Source organism: Oncorhynchus gorbuscha, unplaced genomic scaffold, assembly GCF_021184085.1.
Source record: "Oncorhynchus gorbuscha isolate QuinsamMale2020 ecotype Even-year unplaced genomic scaffold, OgorEven_v1.0 Un_scaffold_695, whole genome shotgun sequence".
NCBI classification, from domain to species: Eukaryota; Metazoa; Chordata; class Actinopteri; order Salmoniformes; family Salmonidae; genus Oncorhynchus; species Oncorhynchus gorbuscha.
This window is the reverse complement of record NW_025745769.1, coordinates 87,501-107,118: the sequence shown is the minus strand read 5'-3', so window position 1 is coordinate 107,118 and position 19,618 is coordinate 87,501. Positions and strand designations below refer to the sequence as shown.

Here is a 19,618-nt window from a genome sequence, read left to right as displayed (position 1 = left end):
ACACTAATCACCATGTTGAAACCTCAATCATGCTCACCAAAATGCAGAAAAAAGCTTGACATACTAGATTTCAAGTAGTGTGCTTTGTGCTTCAGGCAGACATCTTTCAACAAGTCTTGATCATTCTATAGAAAAGCCTTCTTCTGACATCCCATCAGATCTGGCAGCTGAGCTCAATTCCTGACAGTGTAGATTTTGGATCAGTCTATGTAAAATGACATCATCGGACAAAGTCAATTTGTGTCAATGTGAAAAGACTGAATTATACAGTGCAACAGCGCATAGACAGACCATGTTGTTTGGGTAGTGTTTCGTTCTGTATGGCATTCGTCAATTCCTCTGTGTCAATGGAAGAAACTAGTCCCTTGACCACACAAGTTAGGAAACTGGCTCTTTTCACTGTACAAAAACACACAAACTGCTCATATACACAGGGGAATTTTGAGGTTTTATTTCAGCAAGATCAGTGTACACAATGGCAGGTCCTCTTTCTTTAATTGAGTGAAGGATTGATAGACAAAGCGTTGGTCTGAAAGGGACGTTTAACAGACAATGGAGAAAGGATCAAATACATCCTTAAATCACACTGGGACTCATTAACCTCCATTCTTATCAGATGTTTGTGAAAAAACTGATCAGACATGAAACCACTCTCATATTACACACTGTAGATGTGCAAAACGACACGTCTTAGTAAACAAACAAATAAAGCAAAGCGTTAAAAAAACAAGTGAAATATATTTGTAGATCTTTACAATGAGTTGCCCCATTATTTAAAATGTGGGTAAAGGGGTCCGATATACCGGATCATTTCAATACAGATGGAGTGTTCCCTTGTTCCCAAATCAGCAGGAAAAAAAACTCATCAGTTGTGCAGAGTACTGCAAGCCAGAGACCTCCATAGTGTGTGTGTAATATAGTACGTGTTTATTGTGTGTGTGTGTGTGTGTACGTGTACGTCTTGAGTGTGCTGAGTAAAACAAATGCTGTTCCTATGGCACGAAGCAATCCCTCCGGCAACCACAAGGCTCATATTGATCCCAGCCTACATGTCATTATGATGGATGGTTCCGCTGGGTTCTGGGTGAGCAGCACTGCCTCAACTCTCCCCTGTTCTCTTTCCTCCCTCCCCCGCTCTTGTTAAGTACTTTTCCTCTGAGTTAATTAACTAAATATACTGAGGGGATGCAGGGGAAGGAATGATTTGTGACTCCTTGCAAGTGTATTCACTTTAGAATAGTTCTAGCAGAAGTTAACAGTTGTAGTGGTAGAAAGGGGAATAGTGATTTGCAATTACATCCCTATTAAGTTCAAGACCTTGAGTGTTGGGACAAAATACACACTTAAATTGTACTGGATATATTGGCCCTCATCCCCTAGCACACATGTACACCTCAACGCTGCAGCACAGTCAATGCATTTCAGGACAGTGGCAAATACCATAATCAGAATCGGCTATAGCTACATTATATCCAATCTACATTATTCTAAAAGTGAGAGAAAAATAGAGTGAACCACAGCTGAGGTGGGGAACCAATTCCTTTCTTTGTCCTTGGGGAAGAAGAATGGCCACAAAATGGCCACAAGCAGGGGGAGAGAAGTGATAATCTAGACAGTCTAATCTGGCATCTGGTATTGCAGACACAGTCAGCGGGCCCACGAGGGAGAGCTGGAGGTAGAGCTGTAATTGAGAGCAGCAGTTAGATGTAATGAGACAATGAGATGAGAAAGGCCCCAAAGCCAGACTCTCAGAAAATTCCCCCATTCTCCACAGGTGAGACTAGGGCCGACCACATATGGGATGATTGAAGGGAGTAATTTTTTAAGTTGGAGAGTGTGTGCGTGTGTGTGTGATTTCTTGAGGAACTGGCTACATTCTTGCCAGTGAATAAACAGATGAGTGACAACAACGGATACATATTGGTAACTAAGTTCAACCCTTAAATCAGTAACTAATTAATGTACAGCCTACCAGCATTATCTCAACCCCCAAAACATATTACATGGTTATTTACGGTCTGCCATGGGATCTAATGAAGACTCAGTTAGGACTTTTACAAACCCAGTTCAACACCAGTCCCTGTGGAGGTGCTGACCAGTCCCTCAGACGGTTAGCTGACACTGCTAGGTCAGCTCTCAAATACTAGCTTTAATCTAAACCCTTTATCCAGACAGGAGGTTGAGAAACACTGGACAGTAATACAAACAGACCATTGCCAACAACAGCCTCCCAATGTCCCCCCTCTCAAACAGTAGTGATCTTCTTGTCCTTGGTGGCCTGCTTGAAGGCTGCCTGCTCGCAGATGATCTCCTTGAGGCGCTGCAGCCGGACATTCTGCGTGCTCAGGTCTCCCACGCCCGTCTGGCTCCTCTGCAGCAGGCTGAGGGCGTGGATGTACTCCAGCTCGGTGTAGCGAACGCCCTGGTCCACCACCAGGTTGAGCAGCTCATCTGCAGCGTTGTACAGCATCTCATAGTACTGCCTAAACAGGGGAGGAGATGACTTCATTGTTCAATGCCCATGAGAATGTTCTGTGTTATCCCAATCCCTCTAAAAGACAGAGGTCAGAGAGGTCAGAGCAAAGGGGAGGGGTGGAGAGGGAAGGGGGAGAGGAGATGGTGGTTAGGGGATTAGAGGGAGGAAGGAAGGAAGGAAGGACATGGGGGACAGGAGAGGTCAGAGGTCAGTAACCAGTAGTAGAGATGAGTAGAGAAAAAGGAACGAATCAACACTATGATGTTTTTGATCTGGTACTACTGTACCATACTGCCTCACATAACACTATGATGTTGATCTAGTACTACTGTACCATACTGCCTCACATAACACTATGATGTTGATCTAGTACTACTGTACCATACTGCCTCACATAACACTATGTTGTTGATCTAGTACTACTGTACCATACTGCCTCACATAACACTATGATGTTGATCTGGTACTACTGTACCATACTGCCTCACATAACACTATGATGTTGATCTAGTACTACTGTACCATACTGCCTCACATAACACTATGATGTTGATCTAGTACTACTGTACCATACTGCCTCACATAACACTATGATGTTGATCTAGTACTACTGTACCATACTGCCTCACATAACACTATGATGTTGATCTAGTACTACTGTACCATACTGCCTCACATAACACTATGATGTTGATCTAGTACTACTGTACCATACTGCCTCACATAACACTATGATGTTGATCTAGTGCTACTGTACCATACTGCCTCACATAACACTATGATGTTGATCTAGTACTACTGTACCATACTGCCTCACATAACACTATGATGTTGATCTAGTGCTACTGTACCATACTGCCTCACATAACACTATGATGTTGATCTAGTACTACTGTACCATACTGCCTCACATAACACTATGATGTTGTTGATCTAGTACTACTGTACCATACTGCCTCACATAACACTATGATGTTGTTGATCTAGTACTACTGTACCATACTGCCTCACATAACACTATGATGTTGATCTAGTACTACTGTACCATACTGCCTCACATAACACTATGATGTTGATCTAGTACTACTGTACCATACTGCCTCACATAACACTATGATGTTGATCTAGTACTACTGTACCATACTGCCTCACATAACACTATGATGTTGATCTAGTACTACTGTACCATACTGCCTCAAATAACACTATGATGTTGATCTAGTGCTACTGTACCATACTGCCTCACATAACACTATGATGTTGTTGATCTAGTACTACTGTACCATACTGCCTCACATAACACTATGATGTTGATCTAGTACTACTGTACCATACTGCCTCACATAACACTATGATGTTGATCTAGTACTACTGTACCATACTGCCTCACATAACACTATGATGTTGATCTAGTACTACTGTACCATACTGCCTCACATAACACTATGATGTTGATCTAGTACTACTGTACCATACTGCCTCACATAACACTATGATGTTGATCTAGTACTACTGTACCATACTGCCTCACATAACACTATGATGTTGTTGATCTAGTACTACTGTACCATACTGCCTCACATAACACTATGATGTTGATCTAGTACTACTGTACCATACTGCCTCACATAACACTATGATGTTGATCTAGTACTACTGTACCATACTGCCTCACATAACACTATGATGTTGATCTAGTACTACTGTACCATACTGCCTCACATAACACTATGATGTTGATCTAGTACTACTGTACCATACTGCCTCACATAACACTATGATGTTGTTGATCTAGTACTACTGTACCATACTGCCTCACATAACACTATGATGTTGTTGATCTAGTACTACTGTACCATACTGCCTCACATAACACTATGATGTTGATCTAGTACTACTGTACCATACTGCCTCACATAACACTATGATGTTGATCTAGTGCTACTGTACCATACTGCCTCACATAACACTATGATGTTGTTGATCTAGTACTACTGTACCATACTGCCTCACATAACACTATGATGTTGTTAATCTGGTACAAGGCCTACCTTCAAACTCAGTTCCTCTTTGCTTGACATCATGGGAAGATCAAATTAAATCAGCAATTCTGGTTCATCCTTGCGAACAATTTCCAAAAGCCTGAAGGTACCACGTTCATCTGTACAAACAATAGCACCCAAGTATAAACACCATGGGACCACGCAGCCATCATACCGCTCAGGAAGGAGACACGTTTGGTCTCCTTGAGATGAACGTACTTTGGTGCGAAAAGTGCAACTCAATCCCAGAACAACAGCAAAGGACCTTGTGAAGATGCTGGAGAAAACAGGTACAAAAGTATCTATATCCACAGTAAAACGAGTCCTATATCGACATAACCTGAAAGGCAGCTCAGCAAGGAAGAAGCCACTGCTCCAAAACCGCCATGAAAAAGCCAGACTACGGTTTGCAGCTGCACATGGGGACAAAAATCATACTTTTTGGAGAAATGTCCTCTGGTCTGATGAAACAAAAATAAACTGTTTGGCCATAATGACCATCGTTATGTTAGGAGGAAAAAGGGGGATGCTTGCAAGCTGAAGACACCATCCCAACTGTGAAACACGGCGGTGGCATCATGTTGTGGGTGTCTGGAGGGAGGGACTGGTGCACTTCACAAAATAGATGGCGTCATGAGGATGAAATGTTATGTGGATATATTGAAGCAACATCTCAAGACATCAGTTAGGAAGTTAAAGCTTGGTCGTAAATGAGTCTTCCAAATGGACAATGACCTTAAAAATACTTCCAAAGTTGTGGCAAAATGGCTTAAGGACAACAAAGTCAAGGTATTGGATTGGCCATCAAAAATCCCTGACCTTAATCCCATAGAAAATGTGTGGGCAGTACTGAAAAAGTGCGTGCGAGCAAGGAGGCCTACAAACCTGACTCAGTTACACCAGCTCTGTTAGGAGGAATGGGCCAAAATTCACCCAATTTATTGCGGGAAGCTTGTGGAAGTCTCCCTGAAACAGTTTGACCCAAGTTAAACAATTGAAAGACAATGCTACCAAATACGAATTGAGTGTATGTAAACTTCTGACCCACTGGGAATGTTTTGAAAGAAATAAAATCTGAAATAAATCATTCTCTCTACTATTATTGATATTTCACATTCTAAAAAAAAAGAGGTGATCCTAACAGACCTAAAACAGGGAATTGTTACTAGGATTAAATATCAGGAATTGTGAAAAGGTGAGTGTAAATGTATTTGGCTAAGGTGTATGTACACTTCTGACTTCAACTGTATATTGATGGTGGTTTAATCCATATGTATATTGATGGTGGTTTAATCCATATGTATATTGATGGTGGTTTAATCCATATGTATATTGATGCTGGTTTAATCCATATGTATATTGATGGTGGTTTAATCCATATGTATATTGATGGGGTTTAATCTATATGTATATTGATGGGGGTTTAATCTATATGTATATTGATGGTGGTTTAATCCATATGTATATTGATGGTGGTTTAATCCATATGTATATTGATGGGGTTTAATGGGGGTTTAATATGTATATTGATGGGGTTTAATCCATAGGTATATTGATGGGGGTTTAATCTATATGTATATTGATGGTGGTTTAATCCATATGTATATTGATGGTGGTTTAATCCATATGTATATTGATGGTGGTTTAATCCATATGTATATTGATGGTGGTTTAATCCATATGTATATTGATGGTGGTTTAATCCATATGTATATTGATGGTGGTTTAATCCATATGTATATTGATGGTGGTTTAATCCATATGTATATTGATGGGGGTTTAATCCATATGTATATTGATGGTGGTTTAATCCATATGTATATTGATGGTGGTTTAATCCATATGTATATTGATGGTGGTTTAATCCATATGTATATTGATGGTGGTTTAATCCATATGTATATTGATGGTGGTTTAAACCATATGTATATTGATGGTGGTTTAATCCATATGTATATTGATGGTGGTTTAATCCATATGTATATTGATGGTGGTTTAATCCATATGTATATTGATGGTGGTTTAATCCATATGTATATTGATGGGGGTTTAATCCATATGTATATTGATGGTGGTTTAATCCATATGTATATTGATGGGGGTTTAATCCATATGTATATTGATGGGGGTTTAATCCATATGTATATTGATGGGGGTTTAATCCATATGTATATTGATGGTGGTTTAATCCATATGTATATTGATGGTGGTTTAATCCATATGTATATTGATGGGGTTTAATCCATATGTATATTGATGGGGGTTTAATCCATATGTATATTGATGGGGGTTTAATCCATATGTATATTGATGGTGGTTTAATCCATATGTATATTGATGGTGGTTTAATCCATATGTATATTGATGGGGGTTTAATCCATATGTATATTGATGGTGGTTTAATCCATATGTATATTGATGGTGGTTTAATCCATATGTATATTGATGGTGGTTTAATCCATATGTATATTGATGGTGGGTTTAATCCATATGTATATTGATGGTGGTTTAATCCATATGTATATTGATGGTGGTTTAATCCATATGTATATTGATGGGGTTTAATCCATATGTATATTGATGGTGGTTTAATCCATATGTATATTGATGGTGGTTTAATCCATATGTATATTGATGGTGGTTTAATCCATATGTATATTGATGGTGGTTTAATCCATATGTATATTGATGGTGGTTTAATCCATATGTATATTGATGGTGGTTTAATTGTATATTGATTGGGTGGTTTAATCCATATGTATATTGATGGTGGTTTAATCCATATGTATATTGATGGGGGTTTAATCCATATGTATATTGATGGTGGTTTAATCCATATGTATATTGATGGTGGTTTAATCCATATGTATATTGATGGGGGTTTAATCCATATGTATATTGATGGGGGTTTAATCCATATGTATATTGATGGGGTTTAATCCATATGTATATTGATGGTGGTTTAATCCATATGTATATTGATGGTGGTTTAATCCATGTGTATATTGATGGGGTTTAATACATATGTATATTGATGGGGTTTAATCCATATGTATATTGATGGGGGTTTAATCCATATGTATATTGATGGTGGTTTAATCCATATGTATATTGATGGTGGTTTAATCCATATGTATATTGATGGGGTTTAATCCATATGTATATTGATGGGGGTTTAATCCATATGTATATTGATGGTGGTTTAATCCATATGTATATTGATGGTGGTTTAATCCATATGTATATTGATGGTGGGTTAATCCATATGTATATTGATGGTGGTTTAATCCATATGTATATTGATGGTGGTTTAATCCATATGTATATTGATGGGGTTTAATCCATATGTATATTGATGGTGGTTTAATCCATATGTATATTGATGGTGGTTTAATCCATATGTATATTGATGGTGGTTTAATCCATATGTATATTGATGGTGGTTTAAACCATAATGATAGGGAAAACACAGAGTTTACAGTAGCATCGGTAGCCTGTCCTACACAGCAGACAGATGAAACATATATGTAAATATAGAAGATATATGAATGCATTAGGGAGTAGCATAGAGCAGGGCTGACTATGTCTCTGCTCTGGGGCTAAACAGGCCAATACCTCAGAGACTGTGTGGGCAGCAGCAGCACAGACACAAAGACAGACAGATAGCATCGCTATATGCCACCGGCTAGTAGAAAAATCCCATTCACTTAGATTACACTCCCACAATGGTGTTTTGGATGGGCATGAGAGGTGCCCACAAAAGGACACACACACACACACACACACACACACACACACACACACACACACACACACACACACACACACACACACACACACACACACACACACACACACACACACACACACACACACACACACACACACACACACACACACACACACAAAACCTGGGGGCATCGGGAAGCTCAATCTCTTCACCCATCTCCTCCTTTAACTCAGCTCTTTGTGCCCAGAGAAAGAGAGTGGTTTAACGTGGTGGCCATCAAAGCAGCAGGGAGAGGAAGGCTAAGCTGAGGGAAAGTCTTCCATTGTGTCCAGGAGAAGAAATCTCAAGGAAGTCACAAGCACAGAGGTGCAAATCTCGTGTGTGTGTTTGTGTACCTGAATAGGAATAACTATTATCTTGTTGTATTATTTCTAAGCCTCTCCCATTACTAAACCTAATGGTTATTTTCCTTTGTAGGAATTACTGAACAATTCTGCAGCTTTTTGTGTCAAGCTATTTCTGCTGTTGTAATATTGCAAGAAGAGAGAGAGAGAGAGAGAGAGAGAGAGAGAGAGAGAGAGAGACAGAGAGAGAGAGAGAGACAGAGAGAGAGAGAGAGAGAGAGAGAGAGAGAGAGAGAGAGAGAGAGAGAGAGAGAGAGAGAGAGAGAGAGAGAGAGAGAGAGAGAGAGAGAGAGAGAGACAGAGACAGAGAGACAGAGACAGAGAGACAGAGAGAGACAGAGAGACAGAGAGACAGAGAGACAGAGAGACAGAGAGACAGAGAGAGAGAGAGAGAGAGAGAGAGAGAGAGAGAGAGAGAGAACAGACTTTCACAGCTGTGTGTGGGGATTCATTTATTTAATATTTTTCTCTTTCTCTGACAAGTAATGCCCTTGGTTTGTGAACTATTTGCATACTCACTCTCTTCTCCTCTCTCCCTACCTCCCTCTCCCTCCAAGGCCCTGCTCGTTTTTCAATGCTCACCCTCAATGAGCTCGTCAATATTGATGAGGGGTCATAGTGGTTCCTTTGCTCGCCACAGGCAGAGACACAGAGAAACCCCTGATGGGCAGCACAGTGTTCTTATCACTTCTCAAATATGCACCACATGTCTCCACTGTATATCTGTGTGTGTGTCCACTGTGTGTGTGTGTCCACTGCGTGTGTGTGTTCACTGTGTGTGTGTGTCCACTGTGTGTGTGTGTGTTCACTGTGTGTGTGTGTGTGTCTACTGTGTGTGTGTGTCTACTGTGTGTATGTGCACGTGTGTCTACTGTGTGTGTGTGTCTAGTGTGTGTGTCTACTGTGTGTGTCTACTGTGTGTGTGTGTGTTATTCACGTCCAGATACTGCATGCGATTAGCTGCACACAGGAGGACATAGTCCACATTGTTATGAGAATTGAAAAAAAATGTGTTTGTTATTATAAGGGAAAGCTTTGAAGAGAACAATTAACAACCCACACACACCGTTCTCAAAGAGATTTAGAAAAGCAGGGGAGGAATAAAACACCTGGGGAAAAGAGTGATTGACAACTTTACTTTGTATAAATGTTGGTATATTTGTGTTCTCACATCTGGGTAAGGCTGTTCCAGTTTGGGTCGTTTGTAAACCAGTTTATACGGCTATAGTGTATAATGTTCTCTAAGGCCCTATCTTTGGTTGCCTCCCTGTGTCCTGAATATGAAAGTGTAATGTACTGTGTGACTGAGCAAACTGACTGATCTACAAGTGATAATGAGGAGTTATTTAGCATACAAGGTGATTTGTAGATCAGTCAGTCAGCAGTTGCCGACTGCAATGCAGTCAATCTGGAACAGAAGCCCAGTTTGCAGGTATACCGTGTTTCTGTCTATTATAGGGCACTCGGCACGACATTTCAAGCCTTTGGGTTTGGATTTTGGGGTATCTATCTACAAACTGATTGGCAATGTCTGGATCTCCATGTTGCCCCACAATACTGTCCTCGCTTTGGCCTGTTCTACTGGGCCTCATCCCTCTGTCGTCATGTTGACTGGACACCTGGCTATCTGGACCCTGCCCAGCTGTTGTACCAGGGAGAAGGTTGGAAGTGCTGGGTGGGGTGTGTGTGTAAGGGGGGTGGAGTGTGTGTGTGTGAGTGAGAGAGAGATTGTTCTGTTGGTGTGTGTGATGCCAAAAACCCCCCCAGATGCCAAAAACTCCTCCAACCAACCACGTCATTACCCAGGTGCTTGGAAAGTAATTTACCCAACAGCAGCTGTTAATCAGATTAAATTCTCTGTGCTCTTACACCTTCACCCCCCCCGCCCTTTATTCACCCATTAGGGGGAGATAATGAAGGAAACTAGCATTCTGCTTCACTCAGTCAAACACACTCCAGAACCCACCGTCACTGTCGTCCGCATTTCCCCAATTGTCAACCTCCCTCCCTCCCTCCCACCCACCCACCCACCCTCCTCCACCCACCCTCCCTCCCCCCCCCTCCCTCCCTCCCTCCCTCCCTCCCTCCCACCCCCTCCCTCCCTCCCAAACTCCCTCCCACCCACCCGCCCTCCCACCCACCCCACCACCTGCAAGAGCGCTCACTCACTCGCTAACTCTGTGTGTGTGTGTCATTACATTTTAATTAGCCCACATCTCCTTTGTGAGCAGCCCCTCGTATACAAAGAGTATTAAGCAAATTTATGGTGCATGTGGCAGAGGACGGGGCCAAGATCTATGTATGTCGCTGGTGAGAGAGAAAGATACAGAGAGAAAGAGAAAGTGGGAGAGAGAGAGAGGAGAGAAAACAAGAATCAGCACAATTAATTTCCTCTCATTTCCAGTGTGTACAATATTAAAGTCATTTAAGGTTGCCTCTGTCAGCGTGTAGAGAACAACACATTAGTTAGCGAGGGATAGGGTGGAGGAGAGGATGGAGGGAGGGAGGAGATTCTCTCAGGATGATTCTCTCCATCAAGCGGAACGCACGTTTGTCGCCGCGGTAACGAATGCCAGGGCTCCCTGCCGCAAATGAGAGCTCCGTCAAGTTTTCCCACTCCTCTCGCTCCCTCTGTCCTCTTGTGACTAGAGAAGCTCTATGCAGAGACACAGCAGCTTCATCAGCAATAACCAGTGTAGTCATTATGAGAGAGAGAGAGAGAGAGAGAGAGAGAGAGAGACACAGAGAGACACAGAGAGACACAGAGAGACACAGAGAGACACAGAGAGACACAGAGAGACACAGAGAGACACAGAGAGACACAGAGAGACACAGAGAGACACAGACATTTACATTTTACATTTACATTTACATTTAAGTCATTTAGACAGGAAGACTCATGTTCAAAGAGAGTGGATAGTTAGCTCAAAGACGACAAGTCATTTTCTACTTTGTAAACAGGTAGCGCAGGTTAACACCACGTTAGCTCAAGATGGGAAAGTTACTAACTCTAAACTTAGCCCAGAGAAAGCAGCTACTGCAGTGCAACTAAGGACAGATAAGTAGTCACATCAACTGTACAAATAGAGGAACCAGACGGAACGAACACCACTTCGCCCCTGCTATTGACAGACAGGTAAGGAGGGAGAGAAAGACTGAGACACAAGCACTAAACACAAACAGTTTATCATAGCCGTCAGCTGTAGTTATTAAAGCTGGGGTGAGTCGACTCTGCCCCAGCCCTGTCACCTTGACAACACGCTTAAACTGACTTTTACCACAGGCTCCCTCTGCTGAGCTGTTCACCAGACACCTCCGCGTTTCCACTCAACCCCGTGACATCTGGACCCTCCATGTCTGTCAGACAATAATGGGCTAGCTCTGAAGGCTAATGATTCACTTGCTTATCATGGAAGCTGTGTTAGCATGTAATGCTAGGAGGATAACAAGACAGGCTAGAGACAGGGGTCACAGGGTATCTCACTGGGGGTGTGATTGGATGTCAGAGAGGGTAAACCAACTGTCACTCTTATGATTGGATGTTACACACACAGAGTTTTCTAGACATAACCCCCTCAAACAAACAAACGTTTTTCACACAATACACACCCCTCCCTAATAGTCTATCTAGAAGACAATATACTAACCAACCCTGTCCCTCCCTCCCTCCCTCCGTCTCCTAAAGGTAAGACAATATACTAACCAATCCTGTCTCTCTCCCTCCCTCTCCTAATGGTAAAAAAATATACTAACCAACCCTGTCCCTCCCTCCCTCCGTCTCCTAAAGGTAAGACAATATACTAACCAATCCTGTCTCTCTCCCTCCCTCTCCTAATGGTAAGACAATATACTAACCAACCCTGTCCCTCCCTCCCTCCGTCTCCTAAAGGTAAGACAATATACTAACCAATCCCTCTCTCTCCCTCCCTCCCTCCCTCCCGTAAAAGTGCTTGTTTCAACAGAATGGTAATTCCCTGTAAGTCAACCTGTGTGTGCTGAATGGCTAAACAGCCGCAGTGTGATCTCACACACACACACACACACACACACACACACACACACACACACACACACACACACACACACACACACACACACACACACACACACACACACACACACACACACACACACACACACACACACACACACACACACAGAGAGAGAGAGAGAGATGTTGATGTTTTGAGGCACATTGATCCACTAGACTGGACCAAACACCTCGGTGGCTAGAACATCCAGCTAGAAGGTCCATGTAACGTCTCAGAAACATTATGTCAGCGTTCCGTCCAAGTCATTCCAATGTTCTGTGATAATGATCATTGATCCACTACAGTAGACATGCATGAATAAACCCCTGGTAAGTGGCTACAACTGGCTACAACGTCTACGTAACCTTAAAAAAGAAATGCTGCTAAAATGTTGTGTCAGTCTATTTTAATTCATGGTGATAATGTCTTTAGCTAGCACATGTGGGCAGATGTCTGGGAAATATATTTTAACAACGCGTCTACAACGTTAGGGCAATGTTAGAGTGCAGTTTTTGGGCAGATTCCCGGCGGGCGTCTGGTGGACTGACAGTATATCTGGGAGACAGCTGGAGAGGAGGTCTCCAAGTTCACATCATCCATTTATTTCACAACATCTTTGATCCATCCTCACTCTCTCTCTTTATCTCAATCCATCCTCTCTCTCTCTCCATCTCTCTCTCTCTTTATCTTTCTCTCTCTCTCTGCATCTCTCTCTCTCTTTATCTCAATCCATCCTCTCTCTCTCTCCATCTCTCTCTCTCTTTATCTCAATCCATCCTCTCTCTCTCTCCATCTCTCTCTCTCTTTATCTCAATCCATCCTCTCTCTCTCTCCATATCTCTCTCTCTTTATCTCAATCCATCCTCTCTCTCTCTCCATCTCGCTCTCTCTATCTCAATCCATCCTCTCTCTCTCCATCTCGCTCTCTCTATCTCAATCCATCCTCTCTCTCTCCATCTCGCTCTCTCTATCTCAATCCATCCTCTCTCTTTCCATCCCGCTCTCTCTTTATCTCAATCCATCCCTCTCCCTCTCCATCTCGCTCTCTCTATCTCAATCCATCCTCTCTCTTTCCATCCCGCTCTCTCTTTATCTCAATCCATCCTCTCTCTCTCCATCTCGCTCTCTCTATCTCAATCCATCCTCTCTCTCTCTCCATCCGGCTCTCTCTTTATCTCAATCCATCCCTCTCCCTCCCTATCTATCTCTCCTGCAGTGGCAGAAAACCAAAAACAGCAGCAGAGAGAGAAAGAGTGAGGGAGAAAGGGCGGGAGAGAGAAAGAGAGGAGTAATGGGGAAGATAGAGAAATAGAGAGAGACAGAGAGAGAGATGGAGGGGAGAGAGAAATAGAGAGAGACAGAGAGAGAGATGGAGGGGAGAGAGAAAGAGAGGAGTAATGGGGGAAGAGAGAGAAATAGAGAGAGACAGAGAGAGAGATGGAGTAATGGGGGGAGAGAGAAAGAGAGGAGATAATGGGGGAAGAGAGAGAAATAGAGAGAGACAGAGAGAGAGATGGATGGGAGAGAGAAAGAAGAGAGAGGAGTAATGGGGGAAGAGAGAAACAGAGAGAGAGAGAGACAGAGAGAGAGATGGAGGGAGAGAGAGAGAGGAGATGGGGGAGAGAGAAAGAGAGGAGTAATGGGGGAGAGAGAGAAATAGAGAGAGACAGAGAGAGAGAGAGATGGAGATGGAGAGAGAAAGAGAGGAGTAATGGGGGAAGAGAGAGAAATAGAGAGAGACAGAGAGAGAGATGGATGGGAGAGAGAAAGAGAGGAGTAATGGGGGAAAGAGAGAAATAGAGAGAGACAGAGAGAGAGATGGAGGGAGAGAGAGAAGAGAGGAGATGGAAGAGAAAGAGGGAGAAGAGAGAGAAATAGAGAGAGACAGAGAGAGAGATGGAGGGGAGAGAGAAAGAGAGGAGTAATGGGGGAAGAGAGAGAAATAGAGAGAGACAGAGAGAGAGATGGAGGGGAGAGAGAAAGAGAGGAGTAATGGGGGAAAGAGAGAAATAGAGAGAGACAGAGAGAGAGATGGAGGGGAGAGAGAAATGGAGGGAGAGAAGAGAGAGAGGAGTAATGGGGGAAGAGAAAGAGAGAGAAAGAGAGAGAGATGGAGAGAAAGAGAGAGATGGGAGGAAATAGAGAGAGAAAGAGAGAGAGTAATGGGGGAAGAGAGAAATAGAGAGAGACAGAGAGAGAGAGAGAGGGGAGATGGAGAGAGGAGTAATGGAGAAAGAGAGGAGTAAGAGAGGGGAAGAGAGAGAAATAGAGAGAGAATGGGGGAAGAGAGAGATGGAGAGGGAGAGAGAAAGAGAGGAGTAATGGGGGAGAGAGAGAAATGGAGAGAGAGAAAGAGAGAGAGATGGAGAGAAATAGAGAGAGAGAGAATGGAGGGGAGAGAGAAAGAGAGGAGTAATGGGGGAAAGAGAGAAATAGAGAGAGACAGAGAGAGAGATGGAGGGAGAGAGAAAGAGAGGAGTAATGGGGGAAGAGAGAAATAGAGAGAGACAGAGAGAGAGATGGAGGGGAGAGAGAAAGAGAGGAGTAATGGGGGAAGAGAGAGAAATAGAGAGAGAGAGAGAGAGAGATGGAGGGGAGAGAGAAAGAGAGGAGTAATGGGGGAAGAGAGAGAAATAGAGAGAGACAGAGAGAAAGAGAGGAGTAATGGGGGAAGAGAGAGAAATAGAGAGAGACAGAGAGAGAGAGATGGAGGGAGAGAGAAAGAGAGGAGTAATGGGAAGAGAGAGAAAGAGAGAGAGAGAGATGGAGGGGAGAGAGAAAGAGAGGAGTAATGGGGGAAAGAGAGAAATAGAGAGAGACAGAGAGAGAGATGGAGGGGAGAGAGAAAGAGAGGAGTAATGGGGGAAAGAGAGAAATAGAGAGAGACAGAGAGAGAGATGGGGGGAGAGAGAAAGAGAGGAGTAATGGGGGAAGAGAGAGAAATGGGGGAAGAGAGAGAAAGAGAGAGACAGAGAGAGAGATGGAGGGGAGAGAGAAAGAGAGGAATAATGGGGGAAAGAGAAAGAGAAATAGAGAGAGACAGAGAGAGAGATGGAGGGAGAGAGAAAGAGAGGAGTAATGGGGGAAAGAGAGAAATAGAGAGAGACAGAGAGAGAGATGGAGAGACAGGGAGAGAGAAAGAGAGGAGTAATGGGGGAAGAGAGAAATAGAGAGAGACAGAGAGAGAGATGGAGGGGAGAGAGAAAGAGAGGAGTAATGGGGGAAGAGAGAAATAGAGAGAGACAGAGAGAGAGATGGAGGGGAGAGAGAAAGAGAGGAGTAATGGGGGAAGAGAGAGAAATAGAGAGAGACAGAGAGAGAGATGGAGGGGAGAGAGAAAGAGAGGAGTAATGGGGGAAGAGAGAAATAGAGAGAGACAGAGAGAGATGGATGGGGGGGAGAGAGAAAGAGAGGAGTAATGGGGGAAGAGACAGAAATAGAGAGACAGAGAGAGAGAGAGGGGAGAGAGATGGATGGGGGCTCCAGAGAGAAACACAGGGGAAGAGAGAGAAATGGAGAGAGAGATGGAGGGGAGGATGAAAGACTGCCACAAGCACACAAACACAGATGTGAGGTTTATCAGAGGTTCCGTGTGACATGTCCAGGTCTATGGGATGGGACCTGGCTCCAGAGCTGTCTCTGAGCAGATGGTGTGTGACTCCGTGTGTATATGTGTCTGCCACTCTCTGTCTCTCTGTGTGTGTCTGTCACTCACTAAGTGTGTGTGTTTCAGGGCACACTATGCCTGACTAGGGGTCTTGGGTCAAGGTCACACAAATAGACACGCCTCACAAACAGACACGCCTCACACCACACAAACATCACACAGACACGCCTCACACCACACAAACAGACACGCCTCACACCACAAACAGACACGCCTCACACCACAGACACGCCTCACACCACACACACAGACACGCCTCACAAACAGACACGCCTCACAAACAGACACGCCTCACACCACACACACAGACACGCCTCACACAAACAGACACACACAAACAGACACGCCTCACACCACACAAACAGACACGCCTCACACCACACAAACAGACACGCCTCACACCACACAAACAGACACGCCTCACCACACACAAACAGACACGCCTCACACCACACAAACAGACACGCCTCACACACACAGACACACGCCTCACACACAGACACGCCTCACAAACAGACACACCACACAAACAGACACGCCTCACACACAGACACGCCTCACACACCACACAAACAGACACGCAAACAGACATCACACAAACAGACACGCCTCACACACACACGCCGCACACCACACACACACACACACAGACACGCCTCACACCACACACACAGACACGCCTCACACCACACACACAGACACGCCTCACACCACACACACAGACACGCCTCACACCACACACACAGACACGCCTCACACCACACACACAGACACGCCTCACACCACACACACAGACACGCCTCACACCACACACACAGACACGCCTCACACCACACACACAGACACGCCTCACACCACACACACAGACACGCCTCACACCACACACACAGACACGCCTCACACCACACACACAGACACGCCTCACAAACAGACACGCCTCACAAACAGACACGCCTCACACCACAGACACAGACACGCCTCACACCACACACACAGACACGCCTCACAAAAAGACACGCCTCACACCACACACACACAGACACAGACACAGACACGCCTCACACCACACACACAGACACGCCTCACTCACACCACACAAACAGACACGCCTCACACCACACACACGCCTCACACACAGACACGCCTCACACACACACAGACACGCCTCACACCACACCACCACGCCTCACACACACAGACACGACCGCCTCACACCACACACACAGACAGACACGACACGCCTCACACCACACAAACACCACACCACAGACACGCCTCACACCACACACACAGACACGCCTCACACCACACACACAGACATGTATAACAAGCACTGAAAGACTACAGAAACAGTTACAACAAAAATGAAAATGAATTAATTCAACCTGATATCTACAGATTACATTTGAACAAACAGTCACACAAAGTTCAACACACCAGCATTGAAATGTGACATTTCAGCAGTATTTCAGGGCCTGTGCCTTGATTACAGATATGCAGTAGCTACTGTAGCTTTGACCACTGGGTGCCACTGTTTCCATACCCTTCCACTTCACACAGAACTCTGTGTGTGTGTGTGTGTGTGTGTGTGTGTGTGTGTGTGTGTGTGTGTGTGTGTGTGTGTGTGTGTGTGTGTGTGTGTGTGTGTGTGTGTGTGTGTGTGTGTGTGTGTGTGTGTGTGTGTGTGTGTGTGTGTGTGTGTGTGTGTGTGTGTGTGTGTGTGTGTGTGTGTGTGTGTGTGTGTGTATATGTGTGTGCGTGTGTATATGTGTGTGTATATGTGTGTGCGTGTGTATATGTGTGTGCGTGTGTATATGTGTGTGCATGTGTATATGTGTGTGTATATGTGTGTGTGCGTGTATATATGTGTGTGTGTGTGTATATGTGTGTGTGTGTGTATATGTGTGTGTGTATATGTGTGTGTGTGTGTATATATGTGTGTGTGTATGTACAGTGGGGCAAAAAAGTATTTAGTCAGCCACCAATTGTGCAAGTTCTCCCGCTTAAAAAGATGAGGCCTGTAATTTTCATCATAGGTACACTTCAACTATGACAGACAAAATGAGAAGAAAAAAATCCAGAAAATCACATTGTAGGATTTTTAATTTATTTATTTTCAAATTATGGTGGAAAATAAGTATTTGGTTACCTACAAACAAGCAAGATTTGTTACCTGTATTACTGGCACCTGTTTGAACTTGTTATCAGTATAAAAGACACCTGTCCACAACCTCAAACAGTCACACTTCAAACTCTACTATGGCCAAGACCAAAGAGCTGTCAAATGACACCAGAAACAAAATTGTAGACCTGCACCAGGCTGGGAAGACTGAATCTGCAATAGGTAAGCAGCTTGGTTTGAAGAAATCAACTGTGGGAAATTGAAGACATACAAGACCACTGATAATCTCCCTCGATTTGGGGCTCCACGCAAGATCTCACCCCGTGGGGTCAAAATTATCACAAGAACGGTGAGCAAAAATCCCAGAACCACACGGGGGGACCTAGTGAATGACCTGCAGAGAGCTGGGACCAAAGTAACAAAGCCTAGCATCAGTAACACACTACGCCGCCAGGGACTCAAATCCTGCAGTGCCAGACGTGTCCCCCTGCTTAAGCCAGTACATGTCCAGGCCCGTCTGAAGTTTGATAGAGAGTATTTGGATGATCCAGAAGAAGATTGGGAGAATGTCATATGGTCAGATGAAACCAAAATATAACTTTTTGGCAAAAACTCAACTTGTTGTGTTTGGAGGACAAAGAATGCTGAGTTGCATCCAAAGAACACCATACCTACTGTGAAGCATGGGGGTGGAAACATCATGCTTTGGGGCTGTTTTTCTGCAAAGGGACCAGGACGACTGATCCGTGTAAAGGAAAGAATGAATGGGGCCATGTATCGTGAGATTTTGAGTGAAAACCTCCTTCCATCAGCAAGGGCATTGAAGATGAAACGTGGCAGGGTCTTTCAGCATGACAATGATCCCAAACACAAGAAGCATTTCAAGGTCCTGGAGTGGCCTAGCCAGTCTCCATTTTTTTTATTCCACCTTTATTTAACCAGGTAGGCTAGTTGAGAACAGGTTCTCATTTGCAACTGCGACGTGGCCAAGATAAAGCATAGCAGTGTGAACAGACAACACAAAGTTACACATGGAGTAAACAATTAACAAGTCAATAACACAGAGAAAAAAGGGGAGTCTATATACAATGTGTGCAAAAGGCATGAGGTAGGCGAATAATTACAATATTGCAGATTAACACTGGA

General features: G+C 43.8%; 1 protein-coding gene across 1 annotated transcript in view; it reads right to left on the bottom strand.

Annotated features, from left to right (window-relative positions):
* Nucleotides 1–429: 429 nt before the first annotated feature.
* Nucleotides 430–19,618, bottom strand: part of exoc4 (exocyst complex component 4) — a gene marked incomplete at its 5' end in the record, with an annotated part of 105,429 nt that continues 86,240 nt past the window's right edge. The window contains 1 exon segment of the mRNA XM_046335279.1: nt 430–2,483. Coding sequence (XP_046191235.1) covers nt 2,246–2,483 — 238 coding nt within the window.